The sequence below is a fragment of the Lichenostomus cassidix genome, chromosome 2, assembly GCF_008360975.1.
Source record: "Lichenostomus cassidix isolate B80296 chromosome 2, HeHo_3.0, whole genome shotgun sequence".
Taxonomy (NCBI): domain Eukaryota; kingdom Metazoa; phylum Chordata; class Aves; order Passeriformes; family Meliphagidae; genus Lichenostomus; species Lichenostomus cassidix.
Genome location: NC_139482.1, coordinates 125,334,252 through 125,361,944, shown reverse-complemented (window position 1 = coordinate 125,361,944; position 27,693 = coordinate 125,334,252). Strand labels below are relative to the sequence as shown.

The following is a 27,693-nucleotide window of genomic DNA, read 5'->3' as shown; positions in this document are numbered from 1 at the left end:
TAAAAAGGACATCATGGATGGAAAAGGGAAACAAAATAAATTAAAAAAAAAACCCAAAAAACAACCCACCAAACCAAACAGAAAAAAACCCCAAAAAACCAAAACCAAACAAAAAAAAAAAAACCAACCAACCAAATCAAAACAAAAAAAAGAACCAAAACAAAACCCAAAAAAAGAAAACCAAAAAAAACCAAAAAACAAACAAACAAAAAAAACCAACAATAAATCTGTAAGACACCAGACCAAGGAGAGAATGGGTAATATTTTCTCTTTTATTATTTTTTCTTTGACGGTTACCTAACATCCTTGTGGTAATAACCCAAGGTACTATGTAAACAAATTTCAATGCTGCTCAAATGAATTAAAATACTCTGTTCAGCTCCTGCAGTAAGTCAGAACAGTGGCACCAATTCCTTTCAACATTAAATCACATTCATCTCATTGTACATGACTCTTGTGCAAGTAGTAAAGGCTTTATTCATGACCTTGGCTACATCAGTAGAGAGGGATATATCAGCTATTTACGTATTTAAAAAAATTAAACTGACAGAACAACAGATTCTGTCATCTCAAATACCAGCAGCATCTTTCTACATATTTAGGATACATTTGGCCTAAGCCTTTAACACCTTTTAGAACAGCCATGCAGTAAAACAAACTTGGAGATGTTTCTTAAGAGAACACTGAGCAGTTTAAACATTTTTCTGAATGATAAAGCCAAGATAAAGCAAATCCAGGCCCTTTTAAATGGCTGCAACTTTTCATACACTTAAAGCTCTATAAAACTAGAGCCCATTAGTATATATATTTATATTTTTTAATATATATATTTTAAATAAGTCTCTCGTCTGCTTTCAAAATTTATGGAGGGGTTTTTCTGGTCTTTTGAAAGGGCAATAAATAAAAGTAGAAAAGGCTGAACTGTTTTGCATATATTTGTGGAAGAACGGAGAACAATTAAACTTTTAGAGTTCCAGAAAGATCACTGTACAGAACAAAAAGCTTATATACAATTAAGTGTGCAATTTTAGTTGTCTGGGCCTTTTATTATGCAAGATATCCTTTTTGACTAGAAGCCACTTCTACTCTTGACCAAATCCCTCCGTTTCTTCAATGGCAAAGAGCAACTTCTCTTTTAGTTGTTCATAGCTTTTATATGGCGGCAAATCCAAACGATTAAAACTGAGAGAAAAAAAAAAAAATTGTTAATCTAAATCCCATGTGGAACTCTACAGAACTCAGCTGCTACAGTAGAAGTTATAAATATTCTGTTCCAACAATTAGAAAAAAAGAAGTAACAATCAGCGCAATCTCAATGACATTTCCACAAGAATTAAAATAGACGAGGTTTCAGAGGAATATTTTAAGAAACAGAAGACTGTAACCAGATAAAAAACCAGAATCATTAAAGAGTAAAGACAGCCTAAGATACAGAGAACTATAATACCTGGAAAATATATCATATAAAAAGTTGCAACTTATAATTATTACTTATAATAGTAATATTTAGAAAAAGAAAAGGAAACTTTCAGCATGAAGTTGAATATTTGATGCATCTCCCAATTTCAACAACGGCATGAAAAAGCTGAACTTCTCTCCTTCCTACACATGCCTGGAAGTAGGTGGATGTTTTTTCCCTCTGAACTTTGCCCTAATAGGCTTCTGCCAACACATTTCATTCCACTTCTTCCCCAGAATTATCCTAGATAAATGGTATGTTTAACTCTTGCAAACATCACTTAAAAAAACCCTAGTGGAGAAAATGTGAAATGGAGCATGCCCTTCCATAGTTTAAAAGTATGATGAATATTGCCAAAGGAAAGTGATTTTTGCACAGTTTGTATGAGAAACTGATCTGTGTACCTGTTGCACCAGTTCAATATGCACATGAATGCCAAGCCAATAATGTCCCATCTGAAGCCTGGTGGGGAAAAGTATCAGCATTCTTGGCTAAGCATCCTTGTTTTGAACACTGGCTGTGATTTCTTTCATGTTCTTCTCATGACTATACATTTCATCTTTTATAATGTTACTGCTTAATAACTGTATCTGATAACTGTATATGCCTGCTACTAACACTTGTTCAGTTATTTGATATTCTCTAAAAGAATTTTGGAAAACACCTCTCAGTTCTACATGAGGATGTCCTCATAGTTTTGCTAGATCTGATGCTGACAAACTGTTCAGCACAGTGGCAAACTTTAAGAGGTGGGCAACTAGGAAAGTTTTCAGTACTGGCATGTCAGGGCAATCAAATGAAGCTGAAAACAGAGATAGAGAATTGATTCAAATTAGATTTCATTTAATTTGGTCAATGCAAGCCTGGAAGAGATAAACCACTAATGGTACAGAAAGTTTACATGTAACAACTCACCAAGTGTGACTTCTTGGTAACCAGGTTTCCTTACCAACTTTTTCAATGCAGAATTTCTGAGGACCATTACTTCCTAGAAAAGATGATTTTGAAAAGTGTAATCTCTTCCTTTTAAGAAGCATACCTGATACATACGTGACATAAGACCCAACTCAGACACAGCAGACAGAGTTCATTAGTTACAGAAATATGAACATGCTTCTCACAGAAATGAGCTAATAGTTTACAAATGTATTCACGGGATTTATGTTATAAAAAGCCCTTCTAGATCCAAGGTGATGAACATGAAGTTCCTCTTATCTGTACACTGGCAGCATGGTTCATTTGCAAAGAAACAGTTACAATACAAAAACAGTTTTGATCAACTTTTACTTACCCATGAGTTCAGCAAATCCACCCAGTGGTAATCTGCAAGTGCCAGTAACAAACTGCAGAAGTCGCATGCGAACCTCGTTGTCTGTTTCTTTTACGAACTAGGCACAGAAATTCAAATTACTTAAAAAAAAAAGCTTTAACACAGCTGAAGAAAAAAAAAAACCATGAGGAAACCACCTTGGTCCCAGTTTGCATTTCTTGATTTTAGCAAAACTGGGTGGAGGGAGAGGAACAGTGATTTCAGATTATATGCACTGTCAGCCATTACAATGTGAACAGCAAATAAGAAGAATCCTTACCTATTTTATTCTACACTAAAATATAAATCATGCCAATGCTTTGTATGAAGACTACTGCTGTTGTGATTAAACACAGCACTAGTCTAGCCACAGACTCTGGATATTTCAAGACTAAATATTCTGTGCATGTGGAAGTGTTAGTGAGAGAAAACCCATCCATAACAGGTACATCACTTTGTAAGGGAATTCACTGGGAAAGGAAGAGGAAGAAAAGAGGAGAGATGGGGAGCATCTCAGTAAGAGAGGGGGCATTAATACACCTAGAATTTTGACTCAGAAGAACTTGCATATAAATGTTGATCCCGTATCTGAGTTACTTAAACATCTGCTTTAGATGCTTTCAGTACTAAGCATCTTAAAAAGATATATGATCAGATCTTACAATATAAACAAGCTAGGGAATAACTGATTAGTATCACTTTCCCAGAGAAACTTAGTCAAAAGCATCTCTAAAATGGTGATTTTTCACAAGATAGGAACAACCTAGTTCTGATTTCTCTTTAGGAAAATTCATATAAACTGTGAGCCTGAATAGTATTTGAGGATTTTCCTTAGCCGACTTCATTAAAATGTGAGTGAAGATTAGTCAGTGCTAGACTGGAACAGTTAATATGACAATAATAATAATTAATATGTGGCATTTTAGATCATAGAATCATAGAATGTTTTGGGTTGAAATGGACCTTAAAGATCATCTAGTTTCAACCCCTCTGCCATGGGCAGGTACACCTTACACTGGACCAGGTTGCTCAGAGCTCCATGCAGCCTGGCCTTGAACACATCCAGGGATGGGGCAAAGAACTTCCTCCTAATATGTAATCTAAACATACCCTCTTTTAGTTTGAATCCATTTTCCCTTGTCCTGTCACTACATGTTCTTGTAAAAAGTCCCTCTCCATCTTTCTTGTGGGCTCCCTTCAGGTACTTGAAGGTGAAGATGTACAGGTATACTACATATAAGAACATTTAGAAACTAGATTACTGCTAAGAATAAAACAAACTCATTGAATAATCCGTAAGGACAACATACAGAAGAAAATATCCATAAGCCAGGATCCAAATGTAATGTGTGTATCTATCTGCCATTTCTCACCCTAAAGTATCCTCCCTAAAGACCAGAAATCCTCCTTTACTTCTCTGAAAAGAAAAAAGAAAGGAAGCTGTAAGAACCTCCACTACCCACGTTATTTGTGTTACAGAACAAAACAAAACCTAAATGAGTCAGAAATGTATCTGATTACCATACCTGCCAGAACCATATGATTTGCTTGCTATTCCTTGTGTAATGACGATAAACAGTGTTCCTCTGCCAGTCTGCCAGATCAACTTCTTGCATACCACAGAGCATAACCTAGAAAAGAGAATGATATCTTCACATTAAACACATAAATTAAGAGTATTTTCTGTTTTGTATGAGACATGATAACAAAAATTAAAGTTTTTGCTCTGAAAAAAAGGACTGGTACTGTTTTCACATTTTACTCCACAATTAGATTTTCCTTTATCCCAAGTTTATGGAACTACTCCAAAATTGTTTATGTATTTTAGTGGTCTGAAAGACTGGATAACCTAAACTTGGTATTTTCCAACTAATAGCTCAATAATAAAACATACTACCTTTCCCGTAAGAGGAATTTTTACATTAAGAAGGATATTGCCCTTCCCATTAAATCTTCACGTCATATTTCAAGATGATGATGATTACATTGCTGCTACTGCTACTACTAATAAAGGTAAAACATACTGGAAAGCTAAGTCTGCAAAGTATTCATTGCAAGAGGCAAGGAAAACTGTAAGTTCTAAAGGCAAAGCCTTCTACAAAACTGAACACCGAAGAAGATCAAGCAAAGCCTTTTCTTAGAAAAAAGAACCCTCCCATTTAACTGAAGAAGATTTCAGAAAACTGCTCATTATATACAGGGAACCTTGGCAGGTCACACAGAAATAAATGAGCACAGCATTACAGAGCCTTTTGTCCCTACTCCAAATCACAACCCCAAGAGTGAACATAGGCCAGGCTGATTGCTAAGTGAACATGGGGCACGCAAGCAATCCCTGTTACCAGCCCTTGGGTTACATACTGAGGATCTGTCAAGTTCAGTTTCAAACCTTGTTGGTTCCTTCAGCTTTCTGTCTTTAAATATAAGAACCCTAGAACCTATCTTAGACCATGTATGGATACTAAGCAATCACTACACACTACAACCACCTTCTGTGTCATCTGTTACACAGTAATTCTACCCATCTACCAAAGAGGGAAAAGTCTTCTGTGACTCATAGATCCATCAGGGATCTCATATATTTTTGCAGAAACTTTCAAAAAAACATTTTAATGATGAACACCACCAAACACTGATGCAACTTTCATCATGATTTAATCCCACTGCTCCCAACAAATTCTTCATGTTCCACAAGTTATCAAATGCAGCATGCACCGGTGAGAGATTCAAGCTGACTTATAAATTTCATCTCTCCAAACGTATTACCTTGCAAAAGGTAAAAATGTTGAACAAAAAAATCTCACCTCCAGTTCCTTTTCATCAAAATAATGTAGCCATTGTAGAGGAACTACTTCATTAAAACCATCAAGAAAAGCTTTGGTTTGTTCTCTAACTCCCCGAGAAAATCGCCACTCTGCCATTAGCCTGGGATACAACAAAACCAAACGTGAATTTAACATCAATTAGCATTCAACATGAAGAAGTTCAAACACATTTGCTCGTGTGTGTGTTCCCATCAGACAAGACTTCCTAAAACTTCTTAAGTTAAGGACTTAACTTTAAAGACTCCCTTTACTTCTTAAACTCTATGATTCCATTAACTATAAGAAACCTACCATACTAATATTATCACAAATCTTCAAACTCAGATAATAGTAAAATAGCAAGATGTAACTTAGATTACCATGCCAGTTAAAAAGAAATATTATAATTAACCTTTATTTATCTATATTTTTATATATATACTATAGAAACTACTTCTCTGAGAAACTAAATGTCTCTAATTGAAGTGGAAACTTTATGTGCAGCACTGGACATACAGTGCATCACAGAAAAGGGTCTCTCTGTACATCTGCTCTTGAGATCACTGAGTAGACAGATCAGAACACAGGTTCAGAATAAGAGACAGTGATAAAATTAGGAAATAAGCGGAAAAGAGCAGCAGAGTTTAAAAAAATAGTGTAAGTCACAGCATGTTACACACCATTCTGAATTACAGTTTCTACATTGACAGCCAAATTCTGAAAAATTTTAGAATCTTCTGTCAAATAGACATCTTCCCACTACCTGGATTTGTTACCTGAAGTTACTGAAAATAGCTTTGCTCATTTCAGTTTCACCTGTTCTCTCACTGTACATGTGATAGCATGACAGGTCATCTTCTCTCCACATGGTCGCCTTTTGTAACAAGCAATTGCGTATCAAAATAGCAACATGAACCAAGATACCATTTGAATAATAGCCACAAGAATTACATAGCAACATGGAAAGAAAAAGGAAAAAGAAAAAAAGAAACCACCAAAAACCACCATATCAAAAAAGACTAGACCAACAGGAGAAACATAGAACACTTTTTTCAGCATCTACGTCTTCCTACCCAATATATTCTTCTTTGTTCTCCTCAGTTACCAAGATGTTTGAACCTCCTGATTTCAGTTCATGTGAGGTTACTTTTCCTAAGAGCTCCATGTCCACACAGAAGTACATTTCCAAATTACACTCCTCAATGTTATTATCTCTGGATGAGAAGAAAAAGATATGGCAATGAATTCTACATAAACAAAAAAAATCCATAAAATATCAAAGACATACAAAAAAATAAACTACAAACCTTATCCAAATTAGGGAGTTGTAAAATTCTGTATCAATAGATTCTAGATCCTTAATAGTAAGTTTTTTGCTCAGCATTCGTTTGTAGAAAGGCAGAGAAAAACCAGTGTCAATAAATTTCCCATGAAACAATGCCTGTTAAACAGAAAAATATGTTTAGCTTTTATTGAACTACTGAATTATTGAAGTGTTTCTGGACTTGAAGTCTTTTTTTTTTTCTTTCTCCTTCAAATAATAAAAAAAGCAAGAAACAGCAGTAGCAGCTTTATAAAGCCATATTTACAAAACCCAAAACATTAAATTAAATGGGAAGCAAAAGCAAAAAATTGACAAAATTTATCCAAGTATATGTTATTACAATTTAGAAATTCTTTGATTAAAAAGAACTTCTCATAAAAGGACTTCATCCTTTCTTCACTTAATTATGTGAATAGGCATAATTGTCAAGTGTTATTTGATCCTACTTGATCATAATACTTGATCCTACTTGAGTACTACTGCCATTTTTTACCACATACATTCATCCAGCAACATCATCCTTCACAGAATGCTACTGCAGCTTGTAAGAAACAGCTTTGGGTATCACATTTTTTATAGGTGAGTAACAGTACTGAGGAATTAAGTTCTCCATGAAACTGAAAAAAACCCAAACTCAAGACATGGTCACACTTGTCTCACCACACAAGCACACAGGGTGTAAGCTGATTTCTAGTACTGAAGCACAGCATTACACACACACACAAACACACAGTGTTAACCTCTACCCTGACTCTGTGCATCTGAGAGCTCATGGAGCACAGCTATAACTATGAAAACCCTTTTTCCCCCCTCAGTTTTATCAAATGTACTTTCTTCACTACAATAGCTCTTTACAAAAATTATCCTAAACATAGGCCATGTATAGCATTCATTGCTTTTCTTTCCTCACAGCTGAAATCCTATGAGCAGAAGAGCCAATTAACAGCCCATTTCTTCCAGGCTCCATCTTTTTTCCCCACCTAATTTCCCCCTTTCAGGCTTAGTCTAGCATGCATTTTCTTCTGCTCTAGGAGAGCTTAAAAAGGTTCTCTTAGAGGTCTTTTTGTTTGTTTGTTTATATATTTATTTACTTTAATAATTCTTCTCAGGGGAGAGTGAGCAGATAGAAATTCAATGTTAAGTGCAGCATCTGGACATAAAATTTTCGGCTTTTTGCAAAATTAGGCTCTTAAAATCATCTTAAGTGGTTGATGCTGTCAGGAGTTTCCTGCGAGCAATGCCTCTATAATTTTCCTTAATGTGTATGAAAATCTTACAGCAAAATATAAAAGTTGCCTCAGCCAGCTTCATTTAGCGGGTCTTTATTACAAAGTAAGATGTGTATACGTTCAAGCCTGTTTCAGTTGAAAAGATCTGTTGTTACTTCTGTGCTTAAAACTAAAAAATTCACTACTACTTTAGAAATGTGAGAAGAACAGAAACTGTAACTTCCTTTCCCAGTTACATTATTACCTGAGCTTTCTTAAGCCACTAGGTGGTATCCCCAGAAAGCACTGCAGAAAGTACCATCCCATATAAACCATGAATACACTCAAACCTTGCAACAGACCACATCAGGCACCATTACACAGGTCTCTCTTGCCCCACTTAGAGAATTTGAAATACAAACACCTAAACACTTCAGGAAATAAATGTTTGTCTTTTAAACATAGTAATTAATTTAATTCTCTACTATGATCTGTACTGTTATGAAATAGCTTTCCTAAAGTTAACATTTCTTACACACAAGATCAAAAATCACCAACTAAAAGAAAGGTTGTAGCACCTAAATGGCTTTATCATGCCTTCCAGCTAAGTGGCATTGTAACTTGCTGAGGATTAGGATTCTAAAATAAAGAAAAAAGTTGGCTGCCTGTTGAAAGTGCTAACCCAGTGAGACACATTTTCATGACAGCACAAAAATGGTGAACTCAGCCATAAAACACTTGCAATCAGAGATGTTATCGTCTTCAAAACTGAGTAAATATCTCAAGAAGCATCCATAAGAAAAGCAGAACTAAGAAACCACCCTAACCTAATTTAAGTCTGAAAGTAATTTTATGTTACACTTGGCTTCCATTTATTCTAATTTCATACAAAAAGCCTGAACAATATAAGACAATAAACTCTTGAACATGAAAATGCACTTTTATCTACTCCTTTTGGTTTCACTATTCACCATGTTCAGGGATGTTGCTGAGGACTGCCTGTAGACATTATGATTCTGTGGAATGACTGTATCACTACATGGAAGGAAGGGCATGTGACAAAACAGCAGTCACTATAGAAGACAGATTCAGTGATACCAGAAGAAATGATACAAATGCCTCATCAGCTTTTAGTTTAAGAGAAATCTGATGGCAGAGAATCAGCTCCCTGACAGCTTGTGGTTTCCTCCATATCTGACTTTTGTATCCAAGTATGTACATTTAAATTAAGGCTCAGTGTACTCTGCAAAACATTCTAACTCATTTTTTCAAATACACTAAGGTATACCAAGTCGAACTGAGGAGCCTTTTCCACAAAATATAAATCACATTTTTCAGAGCATCAGTATTCAGACACTCAATCAAACAGCAGTTTGCATGAAGTACACACATCCAATTGATGAAAATAAAGTATTATATCGAATGTCATATTAACTTTCATCATTCTCCCAGGAAACATGAGTGTGTAAGAGAGTTAACTCTCAGGGAATTGGCTCAATAAACTTATATGCCTTAATCTTCCATTTCTATGAGATTAATTTAACCTTTAATAACTGTACAAACAAATACTGTTCAGGAGTAAATGTATAGCTACAGCAAATATAAAACCTTAAAAATCTAACCTACCATGGCAATAAAGCGCCCAATGAAACAGAAATATGAAAGATGGTCAGGATTGATTGTTGATGCTGGATTTATCTGCAGGCAATAGTTGCTCTTGCCAGCATATTCAAATAGGCAGTACATAGGGTTCAGTACTTCATGGGAAAGCAAGAAAAACCATTCTCTAAGGAAAAAAAACATGTATACACATAAAAACCATCAAATACAGATGTTTATCACCATTCCCCTTAGGTAACTAGCAAAATGGTCAAAATATATACAAACTTTGAAAAATAATATAAACAGTGTTGTATTAGAATCACAGAATAATACATGGTATTATATACTCCTTAAATATAGAAAAGTAATTATCAAACCAAATAATGTTAGAAAATCATGGTTTCCAAAGTTTAGAAATTATAATTGATTTTCACCCTGAACACACCCTCACAGCACAGGTTTTAGCTGCCTATTAGTAACATTTTTTTCTTACACAGTCCTTGCCTCAACCAGTACACACCATTTACCCCTCCTCATGCCTGCTTTACTGTCTACAACTCAAATCTTTACTCAAAAAAATCACAGATTATTCCATGCTTATTATAAACAACTTAGATAAAACAAAACAAATAAATTGAAACCTCAGCACACCTTATTTGCTTTTCCAGTCTGACAGCAAAACTCACACTGAGTTACTGTAGTTTAACAAATTACCATGCATTGGTTAAGCCTACAGGACACAACAATGTAAAGATATCTTTTTTCTGAGGCTAAATGAATACATGTTATTCACCACTTTAGTGGTTTTCAATTCAGCTGATCTGAAATAATACCAGAATCTGGTATTTCATTGTTTGGATAGGTGATTTTTATAACATTTGTTGCTTTACAGTATTTGCATATGCCTAGAGGCCTCAGAACAGTCATGTACACTCAGGAGCTTTTGTATCAGGCACTAAATGTTTGGTACTAAAAACCAGGCTTAGGGATAATCCATTAAAAAAGGTAAAAGTCTGTCCTATAATAACTGCAGGGACTGAATTCCATTCTGACTGCCTTTCAGCTGTCACATTTAAAAGGCACCTCTTCCATTCCTATATTTACTCAAGATCAAGGAATCGAAATGAGGTTTGCTGGCATGTTTCTCCTAGCAGTGCCATGAAACTCAAGTCATGGATCATGACTCACTCTGTCATGCTTCCAACCCAAAGGCCAAGTAGAAAGAGTAAACAGAGAAAGGCAGCCAGGATCCAATAACCCTAACAGGGCTCTGTGTATCTTCCAGTAAGAACAAGAATGTTGTACAGCATTCTAGGCAAGGTTCATACTGAGACAATTACATTAACTACACAGAAGCATCAAATTTAATAAGCATTTAAATCAGAACAAAGCCAGATAACAAGGGAGGAATTAAATAAATCAGTCGTTAACAAGAAGTTGCAGAAGCAATAACTTTTTCATACCAACAGCTAAAACTTGCCACAGGACACAATGTCAAATTGATCCGGCTACATGCAAGGTAAAAATCTGAAGGGAACACTGAGTTTAGTCTGCTGAGAGACAGCTGATCTATTTTTGTATTACTGCAGATTTCATTAGTTACAGTGAGATCCTGGCTGGTTCTCAGTTTCACATACAGAATCTTGGGCAAGACTTAAGTAACTGTGAAACTATGAAATTATACTACTTATGTATTTATTATTTATTTATTCTCCTAATTTCTGTGATTAACAAACATCAGTTAAGTTAACCTAACATCTCTTCTTTGGAACACTTTGTTTCTACGTAACAGGTTACTTGAACTGTCACAGTTCCCATCCTATGCCTAGGGCCCTCACAATAGTGACACCAACCAAAAAAAACCCATGCAAAGCAAAAATTTAATTCCTCCCTGCAATCACTCCCCAAAAGTCTATCGGATACTGTAATCAGAAGCAAAACACCCCACGTACCCAAAGAAGTTCAACTTTCAGAGGCCAGCTTCCTTACTTACAAATACTACACATTTTCACTGAATTCCATTTTAACACAGTAAGCTACATAAAACCAGAACAAAACAAAATCAGAACGCCTTTACATAAAAAAAACCAAAAGAAAAAAACCCAAAACAGCCTAACAAGAAAAATTCTATCACCTATGTCCTCTTCCAATTCCCTGGATCTACAGTAGTACTGAAATTTTTATCTTAGCAGTAACAGTTCATTCAAGTAACTGGCAGCAGTAGTCAGTGGTTGTATTCTGTATGGTCAAGAGATGAAACTTTGTCTATGGTTTTCTTGTTTCAGATTTTTCCCCTCTGAGTTCCACTTCGGATTCTAGAAAAACTCATAGTCCAGCTGCTACACATTCCAGTGGAGTCAACACAGTCTGTCTGTCTGTCTTCCTCCAGGCCTGCACTACGCTCCTATTGTTTATTTCCTTTCTGTTCTTATCAGCCCCAATCTGGTGTTTGCTTGCCATTTCTCCAAATAAGCAGAACACTTCATTTTCCCACAGTCCCCACTTCTAGGAAAACTGAACTTTCTGATAAAAAGTTTCTGAAATAATTCAGTCTAGAGGAATTAATTTCATTCCATTTTAAACATCAATCTTTATCAAAGAACTCAACAACTGAGACCATAGTTTTACCATAGTGAAGTTATAAACTGTAAAAATATCCAGTGCTGCCAGTTCCACCTTCTTAGTACATTTAGGGGGACTAAAAAAAGGTAGCTAGGGTCAGATTGCAAGAGAAATCAAGGCTAGAGTGCTATTAAAAAATGAAAACTATTTAAGCAAATTTCTTTTACCTTGCCAAGCCACCATAATCCAATCCTTCTTCTCCTCTAAATATAACATATAATCTTCTTCTCAAATCATAGGGTTTTAATGCCATAATCTATTAAAAAATAAAGTAGTAAGTTATAAAGCATGCGTTTTCACTGCATCATTCAGATTTAATTTAATGTTGATACAGAAATGATATATATGCCAAATGTTACACAAATTTGAAAAGAATTTAGACCACCTCAAGGAAAATGCAATCAATGAATGACACACAAAAATACCAACTTGGACTTAAAATCCTTGAGCAGCAGGCTGCTAGCAAGTAGAATGCTATCTGGAAAATATTGCTCTATGGGTAGCCTGTTCTTACACTCTTCCTAAGGCAGTCATTATTAAAGGAAAACAGGCAAAAAGGCACTTCCTCTGATATATCTGATTTTTGGTTTTAGGCAAATCACTTAAGGAAATAATTTAATCCGGAATAAATTCAATATACTTTCATTTATGATATACTTTTTACTTATAGAGAATCCCTGCCAAAAGGTCTTGATGTGGTGACAGCAGCAAGAATTTTCATCATGCATTGGCTGCAGACTGTAGGAGTTCAAGAACAGTAAGCTTCAATTACACAGATTTAATCTTTGAAAGACAATGCAGGACACCAGTTTTAACTGGAGAAAACAACATATTATAATTTATCTAACCACACACAGGAATTGGAAAAGCAAATCTGATGTGGCTGATGCCACAGTAGGTTAAGCTAGGGAACACTACCACAGGAGGCTGTAGATGCAAAAAGTTCTCAAGAGGAGCACAGACAAGCTCACAGAAGAGAAATCCCTTGAGGATTACTAAAATACTCAGAAACCATTTCAAGCTCAAGAAGCATTTCAACTGTGAACAGTTGTAAGCTGAAAGATCATATGGTAAAAGTATTATATAAAATATTTCTGTTCTTACAGTCTTCCCTAAGAAACCCCCACTAGCTAATACCAGGGCAAGACTACTGTGCCTGAAGGACCATTAGGCTGAACTGGCTATGGCCCTTTTTGTTCTCATGCTTTGTCTTGATAAACAAACACAGTAATTTTTGCAGGCTTACTTGCTGGAAGGAATCCTCAAATAAAGTCTGTCTGGATACATTGATTTTCACATGACTTGGCAGTGCATTGGACTGTAATCATAAGGCAATAACATTAAAAGGCAGCACATACATGTGTTAAAACTCATACAGTTTCAATAAGTAAATAATTATTAAATCAGTACCTGACACAAGTAACGGAAATGAGCAAGTTTCCACCTGAAGCTACGCTCATAAGCAATCTGTGGACCTTTATTTCTGTAAGGAAACGTATTTGAGATACATTAAGCATGCAGATATCAAATAATACTTTCAATGCTTAACAACAGCATGAAGATTTCAAAAATACACAAAAACTGTTATTATAAGATACAACCAAATGCAGCTGGTGGTTTGGAACACCAGTCTTCCTTTCCACCACCCCTTGCCCATTTATTTTTTGCAAGTCAGTTTACCAAATTTGATAGAAAAATAAAAGATCAAGGGGATATCAAATCCTTATGAAACTTGTAAAAACTACAAGTCACCTAAAGGAGAAACATTTAATTTATCATCTTCACTGACAGAAAGACTACTAAATTGATCTTTATAAGTTCAGCTGCTTCTGGAACTATGAAGGACTTTCTAGTGCAACATTCTACAGGCTCAATGAATGAAAAGTCATCACCACGTTGTCAGAAGTAAACACTACCTTTCATAAAAGACATTAAAAAAGTCACTATAGATTGGGCCAATACTTCTAATCAAAATATTCCAAAGATTTTCATGTAAATCTTTTCAGAAGTATTTAGAACTACTTTGTTTAGACATTACTTTCACTAGAGTGTGTATCATTATAAGCAAGACTCATAATGATCATTTGCTGTTTCTTTAAAAATGCAAATATTAGTTACATTAGTTCAATATTCCAATTTACCTCACTTCCCCTCTCTATTTATAAAATTATTAAAAACTTGGTATTTGAAAAGTGTATAAAAACTATTGAACATCAAAGCAGTACAGCAAAGTGTGTCATAGATAAACCCACAATTAAAACTTATAAATACATTAAATTTATATTACAACTTGTTCATAATTTAGTGTGCAATTCCAGCTAAAAGTGTAGATCATTTTATAGTATGAGAAACTTTACTATGAAACTGTAACAAGGTAAAACATTGAATAATATATTTAATTTCTCACTTACACAGAAGATTTCCCAGTACGAGGATCATTGAAGGTGGTGGTTCTTGTATTATGATCAACAAAATATCTGACACCTTCTCTGGTATATCTGATTTCCCAGCCCTCTGGAAGAGGGTCCTCATTTTGTAAACTGCAAAAGAAATTGCAGGCAGTGCTTTTTTCCCCCATTCCATGATATAAAAGAATTAAGCAAAATCTTTATCTGCACAGTCATTATAAACACCTACCCTTGAGTTCGAGGGTCTTCCCACTGTGTTGTCTTTGTGTTATGATTTACAAAATACACCCTCTCATTTGCATCCACTCTCCTTTCTACAGGAAAAAAGAAAAAAATCCACTACAATAACTGCATTCCAAATTTCTGTAATTGCCACTTTCTAAAATCCACAGCTAATTAACTTACCCCAACCTGGTGGTAAAGGCCCAAGTGGATCATTTTCTGCTGACAACATCGAAGCCTATTTAAAAACAAGAGGATTTCAGTTAGGCCAAATATTATTCAAATTATTTTCTTAGTGTGTATTCCAATTACCACTAGGCCTGAAGACTATTCATTCTGCAAAAAAAAAAAATAAAACTCATCATGCAATTTTTAATCTGGTTTTGCAAAGAAACACAGATTATATGATAATAAGACATGTTTTGCACACTTGTTTTCAATTCAATGTACCCTCCCTTTCCTGTACTACAGCAAACTTGAGTGGTACAAAGAAGTAAAGCTCATACAAGTTTTGAGGAAGCATGTATCAGCAGATAAGCACAATGTTTTTGCTTAAGAACATGTTTTACATAATAAACATTTCCAAGCACAGTGAATACTGCCAACCTAGGGGGTTTTACTTCCTCAATACGTGATAACTTCCCTGGATGTTTGGCTATTTTCAAATTTTGGCATTTTTTTGAAAATGCAGCTGCATTCATATGTGGATGGGTAAAATTATACCAATATACAGTAAGATTAAAAGGGGGAAAAAAAAAAGGATTTACATTCGCATGCTAAGCTCATAATATACTGTAACCTTGCAGAAATCCCCAAGTAGCTCCTAAAAACACAAAGCATGGGGAAAAATAAAAATAAAAGGCAGAAATCCCACAGACTGTAGGATCCATGATCTGATTTATAGCTAAAAGCATCCACCCCTAAAATTTTGTGGAGGCTAACTTTTAGTGTGTGTGTGTACAGAAGGTAATTTTGATATGGAGGAACCAAGTTTAATAAAGAGTGTCTTAGGAACCAATACTGCTTTATATAGCATTGCAATACAAAAATGTAAAATGAACTGAAGAGTTTACAGCAGCGAATTCAGGCTATGATATTTTTTCTCTGAAGGAGAAATAGATCAAGGATGAGAAAGAAATGCATTAATTACACTCAAAATCGAGCTGTGTGGTTGTTCCAGCCACCAGCTACTACATGTGAACAGAGAATTATCATTATTTCAGCATCAAATGCAGTTAGTCTTTTCTGCTTTAGGAGACTACACAATCACAATTACCCTCTAACCAAAGACTCCTCTGTGGTGAGTGTAAAAAACGAATTGTGCACAAAAGCAAAATGCTGTCTGCCAAAGAACAGAATGGTGGCACGATTCAGGTATTTCTGATCTTCTTAATGGGTCCAAGGATTTGTGTGTGGCTGCCGGCCACACAGAGCTGCATATTTAACAGAACACATAGAAAGACTGGGCAGATCCAATTCCAAAATTATTACAATAAATTAATTCAGGTAAAAATGAAAGTAATTAAAATAACTATATCCCATCTTCTATTCTTTCTTTACATATTTTAGCTTTGGCCACTCATGGTAATTGAAACATTATCTAACTGAAAGAGTTTACAGTTTTATGTTCTCTAACTGAAGAGTTTACAACAACAAATCCCACAGCTGAACCAGATACATAAGCTTAAAACTAAGCTCAACGTAAAAGAATTGCCACTTGCATTAGTGAAAGATTCCTAATCACCTAAACAATTTTGAAGGCTACTTAATGTTCAAAATGTCCCCTAACAGCATTTACATTATTTTTCAGTTTAAGGCACTGCTTTAGTTTTACCTCTTATTACTGGCACTAAAAGTCTTATGTAAAATGCAGTACAGAAAGTTGGGGAACAATCTCAGAAGGGAGTGCTTTCTGCCTCCAAGGGTGATTTTTAACTTTTTTCAAAATAATCAGAATCTGAATTACTGCTGCTAGACGTCTTTAAACACTTATGGTTGAATAGTTATAAAATCACTTCTTCTAAAGTTAAAGAACAAGAAGTATACCTATAGCTCTGTACTAATTTCTAAATTGTGTGCACACTTTACCGAATAGAGGTATCGTTGGTTGAATTGTTGCATAGCTCCCTGCAGTTGATTCCGTTGAGATTGCCATTGCTCAAAGTTCCTCACTGACTCCATTGTTGGTCGCTGCCACGTTGTTGTTCTGGTGTTGTGGTCCACATAGTAAACTCTCCCACGATCATCAACTCTTCTTTCCCAGCTTTCAAGAAACACAAATGTTAACAGCTAATTTTTTTCAGTAGTGTTACTAGCCAATTTTCTCTTCATGCTAAATTCCTAGGTGGTACTTGAACGAACTACTGGAGTCACAGGCATGATTTTAATTTCTTAAGGACACAAAAGTAGACCCAACTTAATTGGCAGAACACAATGAGCAAACAGAGACTTCAAGCAATTGCCTGCTCAGATCTCTGTCACCTCATTTTTAACTCTGTTAACTCCTGTGACTGCAAGTAATGTTGGCAGATTTCACAGAGAGTACTCTGCTGGGGAATCTGAAGTTTGGAATCAGTGAACTACATTTAGTGGTGCCACCTAATAAAAGGCAATCAAGTATGCATTATTTCATGCTTAAGTTTTAAAGGAAGAACAAAATACTTCAGTATCTGTATTTGAACAAATGATCAAAACTAGTGACATATACAGTATCAACATTCCTGTAACAATAGCTGCAATTAAGATAATTAAATGAAAGCTAGAATTTCTTAATAATTGATACAGAAAACAGTTTTGATGAGCTGCTGCTTGTTTCCAAAACAAATATATAGTATGTTTATTATACTTAATTCAAAAAAGTCTACATTACCCAGGAGGTAAAGGCTGTGGTCTTTCCCACGTTGTAGTTCGTGTGTTGTGATCAACATAATAGGTTCTACCATGAGGATCCTTTCTTTGCTCCCACCTTCAAGACAAAGAGACTTGCATGTAAGTCAAGGTGAAAATATTTCCTTGGGACTTCCCACTAAGACAAAAAGGTACCTTGGTACTGAATGAAAATACCATGGTCCAAAACCAGTTCTAGAACACCAAAGAAAATTCACAGCAGAATACATATCAGTTACTTCCTATTGAACTCATATCACCATAAAGACTTCTTTAAAGGACTTGGCACATAATGAGCATACATCAATATTCACAAGCATTTTCTTATTATATTTAAACTGAGAACAAAGTGAATTAATTATCTGCTCAATGCTTGGATGCTAAAATAACCTCATTCCAAAAGTGCTTAGAGAATCATTCTTTGCATTTCCAAGTTCATGTCTCTCAAAAAATTAGAAGCTCTGTTCCCTATATCCAACAAACAGCATCTTTCAGAGTGAACCTGAAGTGAGTGCTATCAGATGGTTTTCCTGCGTTTCTATTTCCTATCCTGGTAAATTCTATATCTAATATCCCTGGGGATTATTTATTTTTGCAAAACAAACTTACATGGAAGATGGATCTAGAACCAAACATTATCAACAGCTGATGTTTCATGACGCTGAGAACTACCATAATGCAATAAAAGTATATATAAATGGTAGAGGAAACCAGGACAAATGTTAGGTGAAAAGCTGAAGTGCTTGTCTGCACTTGATATATATTTGTTTTTCATACATAAATACTTAATTAGCTCCTTAAAATGTAGGCAGAACATCTGGCCTGCCACTCATAGAATTGGATGTGCATTTTCTCACTATTGCAGTGCATCCTATAAAACCACAAAAGTTTTTCTGCAATTCAAGAAATTATATGTTAGGATTTCAAGGAGAGAAGAGACATAATGGAGACTCAGGCTGGGGGGTGATGGTGAAAGGAGAGGAGAGGAAGGAGGGGGTGTGGGGAACCACCAAATAAAAAGGCCCACAGAAACATGATCAGGGAATGTTGAAGACATGCAATTGGCCATAGTGTGCACTATGCCTGGAACTCATGACCCTGTCCTCAATGGGAAAGAATGTAATTAATTTAAAAAAGAATGTGTGGAAAGAAGTCTGATCTATAAGAGCATCTGAAAACTAAAAACTAAGTAACTCTTCCACAATTTATATACGATATTTCTATCTTTTTAAATGTTTGTTTTCATGTTTATCTAAGTGCAGAAACTCAAGTGAAGTGTCACTAATAACTTACTGAACCTTCTTCACAGGGAGCAGGTATAAGACAGGCTCTCTGAAAGATCAGCTACAGTGACACAAGGTATATACACTTTAGGTTAAGACACAGTTTCTGTGATCAGAAAATGCTAAAATAGTTAATATTTAAAATATTATGGAAATGGTGGTATTTCTAATTTGTTATTGAAGGTATCTTTTCACCCAAACATGAAAGCATATATAAACAATCTTAAGATAGCTATATATATCCATATATATATATATGTATTTGAGCATGTACTATATTTTCATTTAATGTCTAAGCACATTTTCAATTTTGCGTTTAAGATGAAAGAAGCAGTTTCTAATAATCTAGTAAAATTAAAATATTCTAGTTATTCTGACATACACATCAAATCTTATGTTTAACTATAACACTATTGAACTTATTCTTACACAGCAAGCAACTACAACCATTTATAAACTAATAATTTTCACTTCTCTGTGCTTTGGACCCTACTACATTCTCATCATTTAAGAAACAAAGGAGTAACAAATTACAGTCCAAATAAGTCTGAAAATATCAAATGAAAGGTTTTCAAATCCATAATGCCCAAGAGTTTGTCTGGTAAGATCACAATATGTCTCAGCAACTCAGTGATCAGTTGCTACCTTCTGGGACAAGAGTAGCCAGTTATAGCAGCAGTACGAATCCCATTTTAGATCAAATAACCCCATCCTAGCCAGCTGACCTGCATTTGACAACCCCTGTATAGAATGAAGTTCCTGTTTCTTTATATGCACAGGTAGATGAGACAAAATAATAGCATTAAATGCAAAACAACATACCCTGGTGGCAAAGGTTCTGTACTGACACTAGCAGGCTGCTGTCTTACAGGTTCTGCAGATGCACTTGGCGTGGTGGAGGATTCCCTTGGCTTTGCTGCATCTGCTGCTATACTGTTTTGAGCATTAGGCTGAGCACAGTCTGTTGCAGCTGCAGGTTCTAGTCCAGCAGACACAACAGGGGATGCAGAAGTGTGGCTTTCAGAACTACTAGTTGCTTCTGTTGCTGACTGAGGTTCTGCTGTATCATTAGTGCAATCTGCTGAAGACACAGGAGCTTCAACTGAACCCGTCGGAGCCTCAGAGACAGTAGAATCACCAGCTTCAGGTGCAGAGGCAGATGACTCACCATTAACTGAGAAATGGGAAATAACACTTGTAAGAATCTGATGAGATTTACTTTTCAAATAATCAGCTTCTGGAGTAAATGACTTGAAAAGAATATATTTAAGTTGCACCTGTATGCCATAAGCAGCAGAGCAGTGTTGTCTAAGACGACAAAAAGTCACAACACACTTGTCTTCAGTTAAAACTTGCAGTTTGCAAGCCATTCTCTACACTTCCCTGCTAAAGTTATTTCTTAGTTTCTGCATGTCTTGATCAACTCAATTTTACACCTTATTCTAGATTAGCAAGAGGCACATAATCTGCTTTCCAGAAAACAGTATGGTCTTTTTTAAAACTCTGAACTTATATCAAGTTCACATAAGAACTTTAATCAGTACAACATGAAAATAAATATTAAGAGATTGCTCTGTGAGATTTGGAAAACTAAGAGGCATTTCTTACAGATAATTTCTTTCCTTTTTCAGAGATGAGGTACAGAACCCTACAATTAACCCTACACCAGTGTGTGACTTGAAAAAAAATCCCCTCCAAAAGAGGGATTAAAATATAAAAACTATTATTGGCTAACACAACTTACATAGTTCAATGACTGAAGAAAATTACTTTAGAATCACAAAGTAAATCAATTCTGTCTTTTAAAGAACTGTATAAATGTCATCAAACTCAAGCAAGAACAATCTCATAAAAGGTTTAAAGCAGGCTTGGATTTAGCAGGCAAAGGGTAGTGCTAAGAAGGCTTTATTTGTCCCAAGCCCACTTGGCCAACAATACATCAATCATCTGCAGAGCTTAACAGAACAGTATCTCAGCACAAGAGCTTGTGTTAGACAAGTGACATCAGGTACAGCAGTCTGTAGGACACCCAGTAAAAGTCAAAGTCCTATAAAAAGCAGAGCAACATCATTCAGAGCTTTCATTTTCTGCACCACTAATCAAGACCATACAGAGACAATTCTATTCATACTTAGCAGCTTGTACTGTTCTAGAGTTGGAACAATTTTCTGCAGGACTAAGGATAATGTGCAACACAGGCTCCAAGCAATTTTCTTACCTTATACCATATATTATCTTATCATTCAAAGGACTGCAGCTAGTACAATTGCTCTATACTGTTAACATTGTTGTTACACATTTGCAAAATTTAAACTTACCCTAGTGGCTATAAAATGTTATTTCATTATTTTAAAGAATTCATTTGTTTTAATTCTGTCATCAGAAATTAATTTAAATTATCAGGTCAGTTTCTTTAAGGAATTATCACTGCACCAGATTAATTTTCTTGATATACATAATGATAAGCATGATTTACAGGCAAAAGGTTTTTAAGTTCTGTAAAGGCATTACTTTTTGAACACAAATTTTCAAGGGTAACACATCACAACTTCCAGATGGCACAAAAGAAATTAACTACATTAAGACATATCAAGAGTTTCTATTATTTCCTCAAATGAAAATCATGAGACAAAAACTACCAACCATTTAATTGAGTTTCCTCAAACTTCTGCTTAAACTAGCAACAGCTTAACTTACAGAGGAAAAAGCCAACTGAAATTTCAACTCTCATCCACATGAGAGTGAATAGGATTACATAACACAGTTAGGAGCAAAATTATGAACAAATCATCTGCTCTATTAGCAAGTTCATCTCCAAAACAGATTTATAAAACATTACATCAGATGATTACTTCACCAATTATGCCTAAAACAGCAATTCTGGCAATATCACATAAAATCACAATCCTGCTAAGCACAACAGCGGGAAAAAAGTTTCACCACAAAATGCTGGAGACCTGTTTTATGCCTTGCCTTAAAATCATCTTCACCAACTGGTAGAGAAGTTGCCGACTGCTATATCAATGCCTCAGTGCAAGCTCAGTGATGACTTCATCAATATTATCATTTGAACAAATCAATTATTTTTCAATTACCCTATCCTAATACAGATTTCAAATGGATCTCTACTGTTGAAGAAAAAGGGAGCAATGTCTAAATAATATATATGCCCTCTAGCCTGGAGCTGACAAGAGAAGGGAATCAAATTAAAATTCTCCAAATAAGAAAAGCTTCAGAGAAGGCCTTATTTAATTATTACATTTTAAAGTTCATAATCGTTTCTGTTATCTTCCAACTATACCAACATTTTCTACTCTATTAAAGAGTTTGACAATCTCTGTTCTACTATTCAGTAACAACTTGCCTATTTCTATTTAAGGCTGTCTTTCCTCTCTGCTATCACTGTAATGTCTCTCAAACAGCAGAGAAAAGAGGAAGTGCTTAGAAAGCACAGTCATTAGATGCCAGAGGAGCAAAAATCAAAACCAACTTTCTTTTCACTAGTTTCACTGTACCAAAAGCAAATTGTAATCAGAATAAATGTTTTTGTGTTTAAGATGAAAATTAAATTCAGTATTGTGTGTTTTCAAGTAGAATACTTTTGAAAAAATTGAAGGCAGGGAGAGCCTGAAACACATCTCAACTCAGAGCATAGCAGTGCCCTGCCTAAATTAGATTTATATAATGTCAGGAAAAACTTAACCATAGTTAGTCAAATTAATTGTGAAAGAAATCTGATTTTTCTTCCAGACAATCAGTAATATGGTTTCATCATCTGGGACAGAAAAATGGAAGGTTTTGGCACTTTTATCTGTCTTCATCAGAGAAAAGAACTGAGGGTAAAGTGTGAAACGGTGTATTTAAGAATGGGTCTACTGCAGAAAAAACTACAGAAGTGGACACACAAGATTATAAATTCAAGCCTAGAAACATCTTTTCATACTTTTGAAATCCAACAAAAATTGTATAGAAAAAGTAGCTCAACTTCAGATACAACTACATAAAAAAGTCTTATGGAACATGTTCCCATAACTCTCCCATTCTTACCAGTGCTGTTGACAGGCTGAGCTTCAAGTGGTTTTGGTACTGGTGAATTTTTGGGTCTGGCTGCAACATGAACAGGAGATGGTGTGCTATCTCCATTAACAGCTTCTATACAGAATGTATTCTGTACTACAGAGTTGGAAGGTACTTGATTGTCTATCCCATTAGGAACGTCACAAGCAGATCTTGGCAAAAATAAAAGATTATTTTAGGTTACTACAAGCAACATGTTGAAGCTACACAACTAAACCAAATCCTACACAAAACCACGCTATATAAACAAATAAAGAAATGGCAGTAAATTCACAACTGTTTATAGCATGGTGTTTGCAGTCTAGATCACTGTTTTGATCTCGCACTTGATTGTTAAGAAAAAGGCAAAAATCTATTTTGAGGATTTCAGCTACTTAAAACAGGTAAGAGTTTCCATTTTCACTTCCTCTTTTACTTTTAATGACATTAGATTTGATGATATTAGAATTGAATTGAACAGACTGATGCACCTGCCATATCTTCCAAAATGGCCTTAGGGACCCTTCCAAAATGCAGCTATGAGCAGGAAAGCTTTTTTTTCCTCTCATTAAGCAAGAGGAAGAACTGGTTTTGTTAGTCATATCACTAAAAATACTCATTACATAAGAAAGCAATGGAATTCTCCCTCTGTAAAAGGAAAATAAGATGATCTTCTCTATGCATTGGCAGGATGGGACATTGTGAGGACAAATATTCAAAGGCAGCTCTGTATTTATAAGACCACATGGAAATAAATGCAGTTTAAGAGCTTGTGAATGGAAAGTTTTGTTCAGTTACAGTGGTATGCTGTTTTTCTACTTAAATTTCTTCCAGCATACTCAAAGCCATCCACTAGAGACATATATTTTGAAAACTACACCCAATGCCAACTCCTTATCTTTTCAAGGAGTAGAGGCTAAGTATGGAAGAGAAGTTAAACAAATGACAAAAACTGTGAGAACAGTCAGAAGTCCAACTTCGTGGAGTTAAAACAGATGAAACATTTCCATGCTTCCTTACCCAACTCCAAAGGAGCAGTATAAACAGAGAATTGAAGTATTATCCCTTTTCAACCCTGGACTACAAATTCAATTTGCCTCCAAAAGACATGCAGAGAAGCTCCCTTAAAAATTTTCTTCATCTCTAAATTTTAAAACTGTAAATCAAAACTGTGGGATAGTTGTGTGGCAAACTGCAGTTAATTAAAATATCAACATCAAGAGCAGGATCCCAGTAACAGACATTATCTCTAGCTACAACAGCTGAATGAAAACAAATTATTGTTACTACTATTTCAAAATGGTATGCAGACGTGTTTCACATCACTTTTAGCAGTCCCAAACCTTTCTAATGAAAAAAAAAAAAAAGCAGAGGCAACTTTTTATTCTCATTCCCTCATCTTGAGCACCCATCGGGGAATAGAGACAAACACCCATATATTCAAAAAAAGAATCAAGTCAAGCGTACAAGGACAAATGTGTCCCTGTCACTCAAATGCATAGCAACTGCATGTTTTTTCACTCCAACGAGTGTCAATAGCTTAGACAGAAAGAGGTTCATGCAAGGTAACTGAGCAGACCATTAACATTAAATTGATCTGAATGTTGACCTGTTTGTCTTACTAGTGATGAGGGGGCAAAAAATCTATTCCTACTTCTCTCCAGCCAGCCTTGAGTAGTTATAAAGAAGCCAAGAATGAAGCTCTAAATTGGTCCCAACATCTTTTCCTGCCACTTCAGGATGAAACGGGCCTTGGCCTCAGTGTTGTGAATACTGATTGTGAAATACATGAGTCTCTTAAACAAGTTCCTGATTGTGACCTTAAAAAGGCTGAGGAAGAAGTAATTCAGGCTTTTTTTTCTTTTTCCTTCCGTTCAGGTACTACATTGCAAAAAGCTGGTTGACATTAATAGAAATGGTTCCTAAGCAGCAAAAGAAAATAAATGGAATAAGTACATAAAAATACACTGAGCCACTGCTCCCCTAATTTTGGCTGCAGCATTTAATAGATTTCCAATCAGTTGAACTAAATTACGTAATTATCAAACAAATAATGTTTCTAAAACCTGTGGCAACATAATTTAGACCTCAGGAGCTAAAATATCTCACCTTCAAAAACATTTAAAAAACAAACAAACAAACACGCAGCAAAACACAAACAACCCAAACAACTAATAAATTTGCTAATATACTTCATATGGCATACACATAAAAATAAATTCCAACCTGGATGAACTTCTTGCTGAAGAATCTCTGCTTTCATGTACAGCCTCGCCATTTTGCTGAACTTCTACTGAACAGTAAGAAACAGATTCAACAGAAATATTCTATTATATCTGTTTGAAATCTTAATCCAAATATTATCATCTGATTTAATTGTTTTAACTTACTGGCTGCTGATGAACTGAGATTTGTAAGAGATTCTTGTTCAATAACCAAACCATCTAGCACAACTGTCAGTTCACCTGTTTGCACCATGCCACTCTTGTTTTCCAAAGAGAGTTTCAACTGTTCTTTCACCTTCTCCACTAAAAATAGAGTTGAGGTGGGTAGGGGAAGAGAAGGAAAGAAGGGGTAAAGGAAAGATTAAATTCTAAATAATATTAAAAGAGACTTTTAACACACAAATGTGATGTACACATTTAGCTCTAGAAAATTGAACATGAGATACTCAAATCAACGTAGAAATCACTATGGAGCTATGTGCATTTACACCTGCTGTGGGTAAACATACACTTTATTTTAAAAATTAACTGTCTGTTTACATACTATATTCTATATGTATGCTAAAGAATCCATGGAGATCCAGTACTTTGTTGTTAATGATTTTTCAGGTCTGCTATTTCCATTAAACCCTTGGGAAATTATGCACTACTTACATAACATGTGATGGCTTAAAGTCAAACAACTTCTGAACAACACATCCAAATGTTACAAGCCACAGGCAACCTCATTTTACAACCAGAGCTTATATTCATTTGTCATAGCACCTTCCAAAACTCATTCTAAAAGACCACTGAAAAGAACATCTCTTTGAGGAAGAAGTAAATGCAAAGACTGCATAGAGTCCTCTCTCAATTTTAAAATTATTTTTAGTAAATCCTTACTACCATTTTCATAGATTGCAACTCCAAGGATTAAACAGTAAGAGAGATGCCTTAGGTAACCAAAAAATAAATCAGAAACTATTTTCACCAAAAGAAAAATTGAGATAATTGATGGTGCAGTAAAAGAATTCAATCTGACTGACATGCAATACATGCTCTTTTAGAGAGACATACATAATCCAGAGGTAAAACATGCTGGAGATGCTACGTAATTCTCTCTAAATCAACTATTACTAGTAGAACAGTTAAAGCTACATGTCATAAATCCAAACACAGTCAGCTAGGAGCTCACATTAATCAGGTTAAAATGGTTAAGACCTTTTAGTATTTGTGCTCTCAGATTAAAAGATTAGTTTTTTAAGATATGCCATCATATTTCCCTCCATATGATAACATTCCAAGTTAAATTTAAAGCTCACTGGGCACTTCTATGCATTAAACTAGCATTTGCATCTTTTTTTCATTCTTAGCATGCATCATAAATGAACAGTAAACATGAAAACAGGTGAGGCTACCATAACCTATTGCCAGATACCCCCAAGCTATTGCTTGAAAGAGCAGGTTTGACAGCGTAGTTGGGCAGCAGTTAGCAGCAGACACTGCTGCACTACAAAACATTTCAAAGGACTTTAAATCTCTGGAGCAAGCACAAAGCTCCTAAATCTAAAGGATTACTGATTTAGCAATCTGCATTTTGCAAAATAGTACTACCTCAAAGAAGAGAAAGAAGGAACTAGCCTACCACTGGGTTGTTTAATTAACACGCTTACAATTTTTGCAAAAGGTGGTTGGTTTAACTTCTGCTGTTTTAACAGCTTATGTTCCTAAACCAGACCAACTGCTGGATGTAGTTCAACTGAGCTGGCAAGAAAATGGTGAGGTGTGTGAGCAACAATTTAATGCTGGTGGTATTCACGGAAAAAGTAACCACACTAATTCTGAAGTTTCTGTATTTAGAGGATTTCCCCTTTCCATATTCATCGGCAAAGAGCCTTTCAAGTGATGCATTTTAGAACAGGGATCAATAGCTGAATAAAGAAGGATACCAATCAGATTATTCTACCAGTGAATTCTTAGATAATCCAGTAAGCATCAAACTAGTGACTTGCCCAAATAAGAAACTTTGTACATAAATTAGTTTTGGGTGTAATGTACAGCAAACTTAGTCAACCATTCCCTGAAACAATTTGTCAAGTTGTTAGATCCTACATCCCCTGGATCTACAGTAACAAAATATTAACTGTTTTGTAAGAAACAGCTATAATATTAATTACTTTTTTTTGGCTAATATTACTACAATCCAGTTTCTTCTGATACAATTTTCTTATTTATAAGCAGAAAAAGAAAATTTTCTGCTTAACTATGAAACCTTCTGCTGAATCATTACAATATTGTTGAAGAAG

The 27,693-nt window shown here is 35.2% G+C and overlaps 1 protein-coding gene across 6 annotated transcripts in view; it reads right to left on the bottom strand.

Moving 5' to 3' along the window:
* Positions 1 to 258: 258 nt before the first annotated feature.
* Positions 259 to 27,693, bottom strand: part of WWP1 (WW domain containing E3 ubiquitin protein ligase 1) — a 57,161-nt gene continuing 29,726 nt past the window's right edge. For 4 of the 6 annotated variants that reach the window (XM_085053134.1, XM_085053132.1, XM_085053133.1 and 1 more), the window contains 20 exons: positions 25,574 to 25,711; positions 25,410 to 25,476; positions 23,175 to 23,356; positions 19,950 to 20,301; positions 17,828 to 17,923; positions 17,047 to 17,221; positions 15,142 to 15,196; positions 14,966 to 15,050; positions 14,740 to 14,868; positions 13,739 to 13,811; positions 13,575 to 13,646; positions 12,496 to 12,584; positions 9,731 to 9,890; positions 6,880 to 7,013; positions 6,646 to 6,786; positions 5,573 to 5,693; positions 4,295 to 4,399; positions 2,751 to 2,847; positions 2,375 to 2,447; positions 259 to 1,182 (listed from right to left, as the gene is read on the bottom strand). In XM_085053134.1, the coding sequence (XP_084909260.1) occupies positions 1,083 to 1,182; positions 2,375 to 2,447; positions 2,751 to 2,847; positions 4,295 to 4,399; positions 5,573 to 5,693; positions 6,646 to 6,786; positions 6,880 to 7,013; positions 9,731 to 9,890; positions 12,496 to 12,584; positions 13,575 to 13,646; positions 13,739 to 13,811; positions 14,740 to 14,868; positions 14,966 to 15,050; positions 15,142 to 15,196; positions 17,047 to 17,221; positions 17,828 to 17,923; positions 19,950 to 20,301; positions 23,175 to 23,356; positions 25,410 to 25,476; positions 25,574 to 25,711 (2,444 nt within the window). In that variant the 3' untranslated portion in view covers positions 259 to 1,082. Of the gene's footprint in view, positions 1,183 to 2,374; positions 2,448 to 2,750; positions 2,848 to 3,847; positions 3,999 to 4,141; positions 4,186 to 4,294; positions 4,400 to 5,572; positions 5,694 to 6,645; positions 6,787 to 6,879; positions 7,014 to 9,730; positions 9,891 to 12,495; positions 12,585 to 13,574; positions 13,647 to 13,738; positions 13,812 to 14,739; positions 14,869 to 14,965; positions 15,051 to 15,141; positions 15,197 to 17,046; positions 17,222 to 17,827; positions 17,924 to 19,949; positions 20,302 to 23,174; positions 23,357 to 25,409; positions 25,477 to 25,573; positions 25,712 to 27,693 lie in introns of those variants that run through there. The other 2 variants (XM_085053136.1, XM_085053137.1) reach the window with 2 other exon arrangements.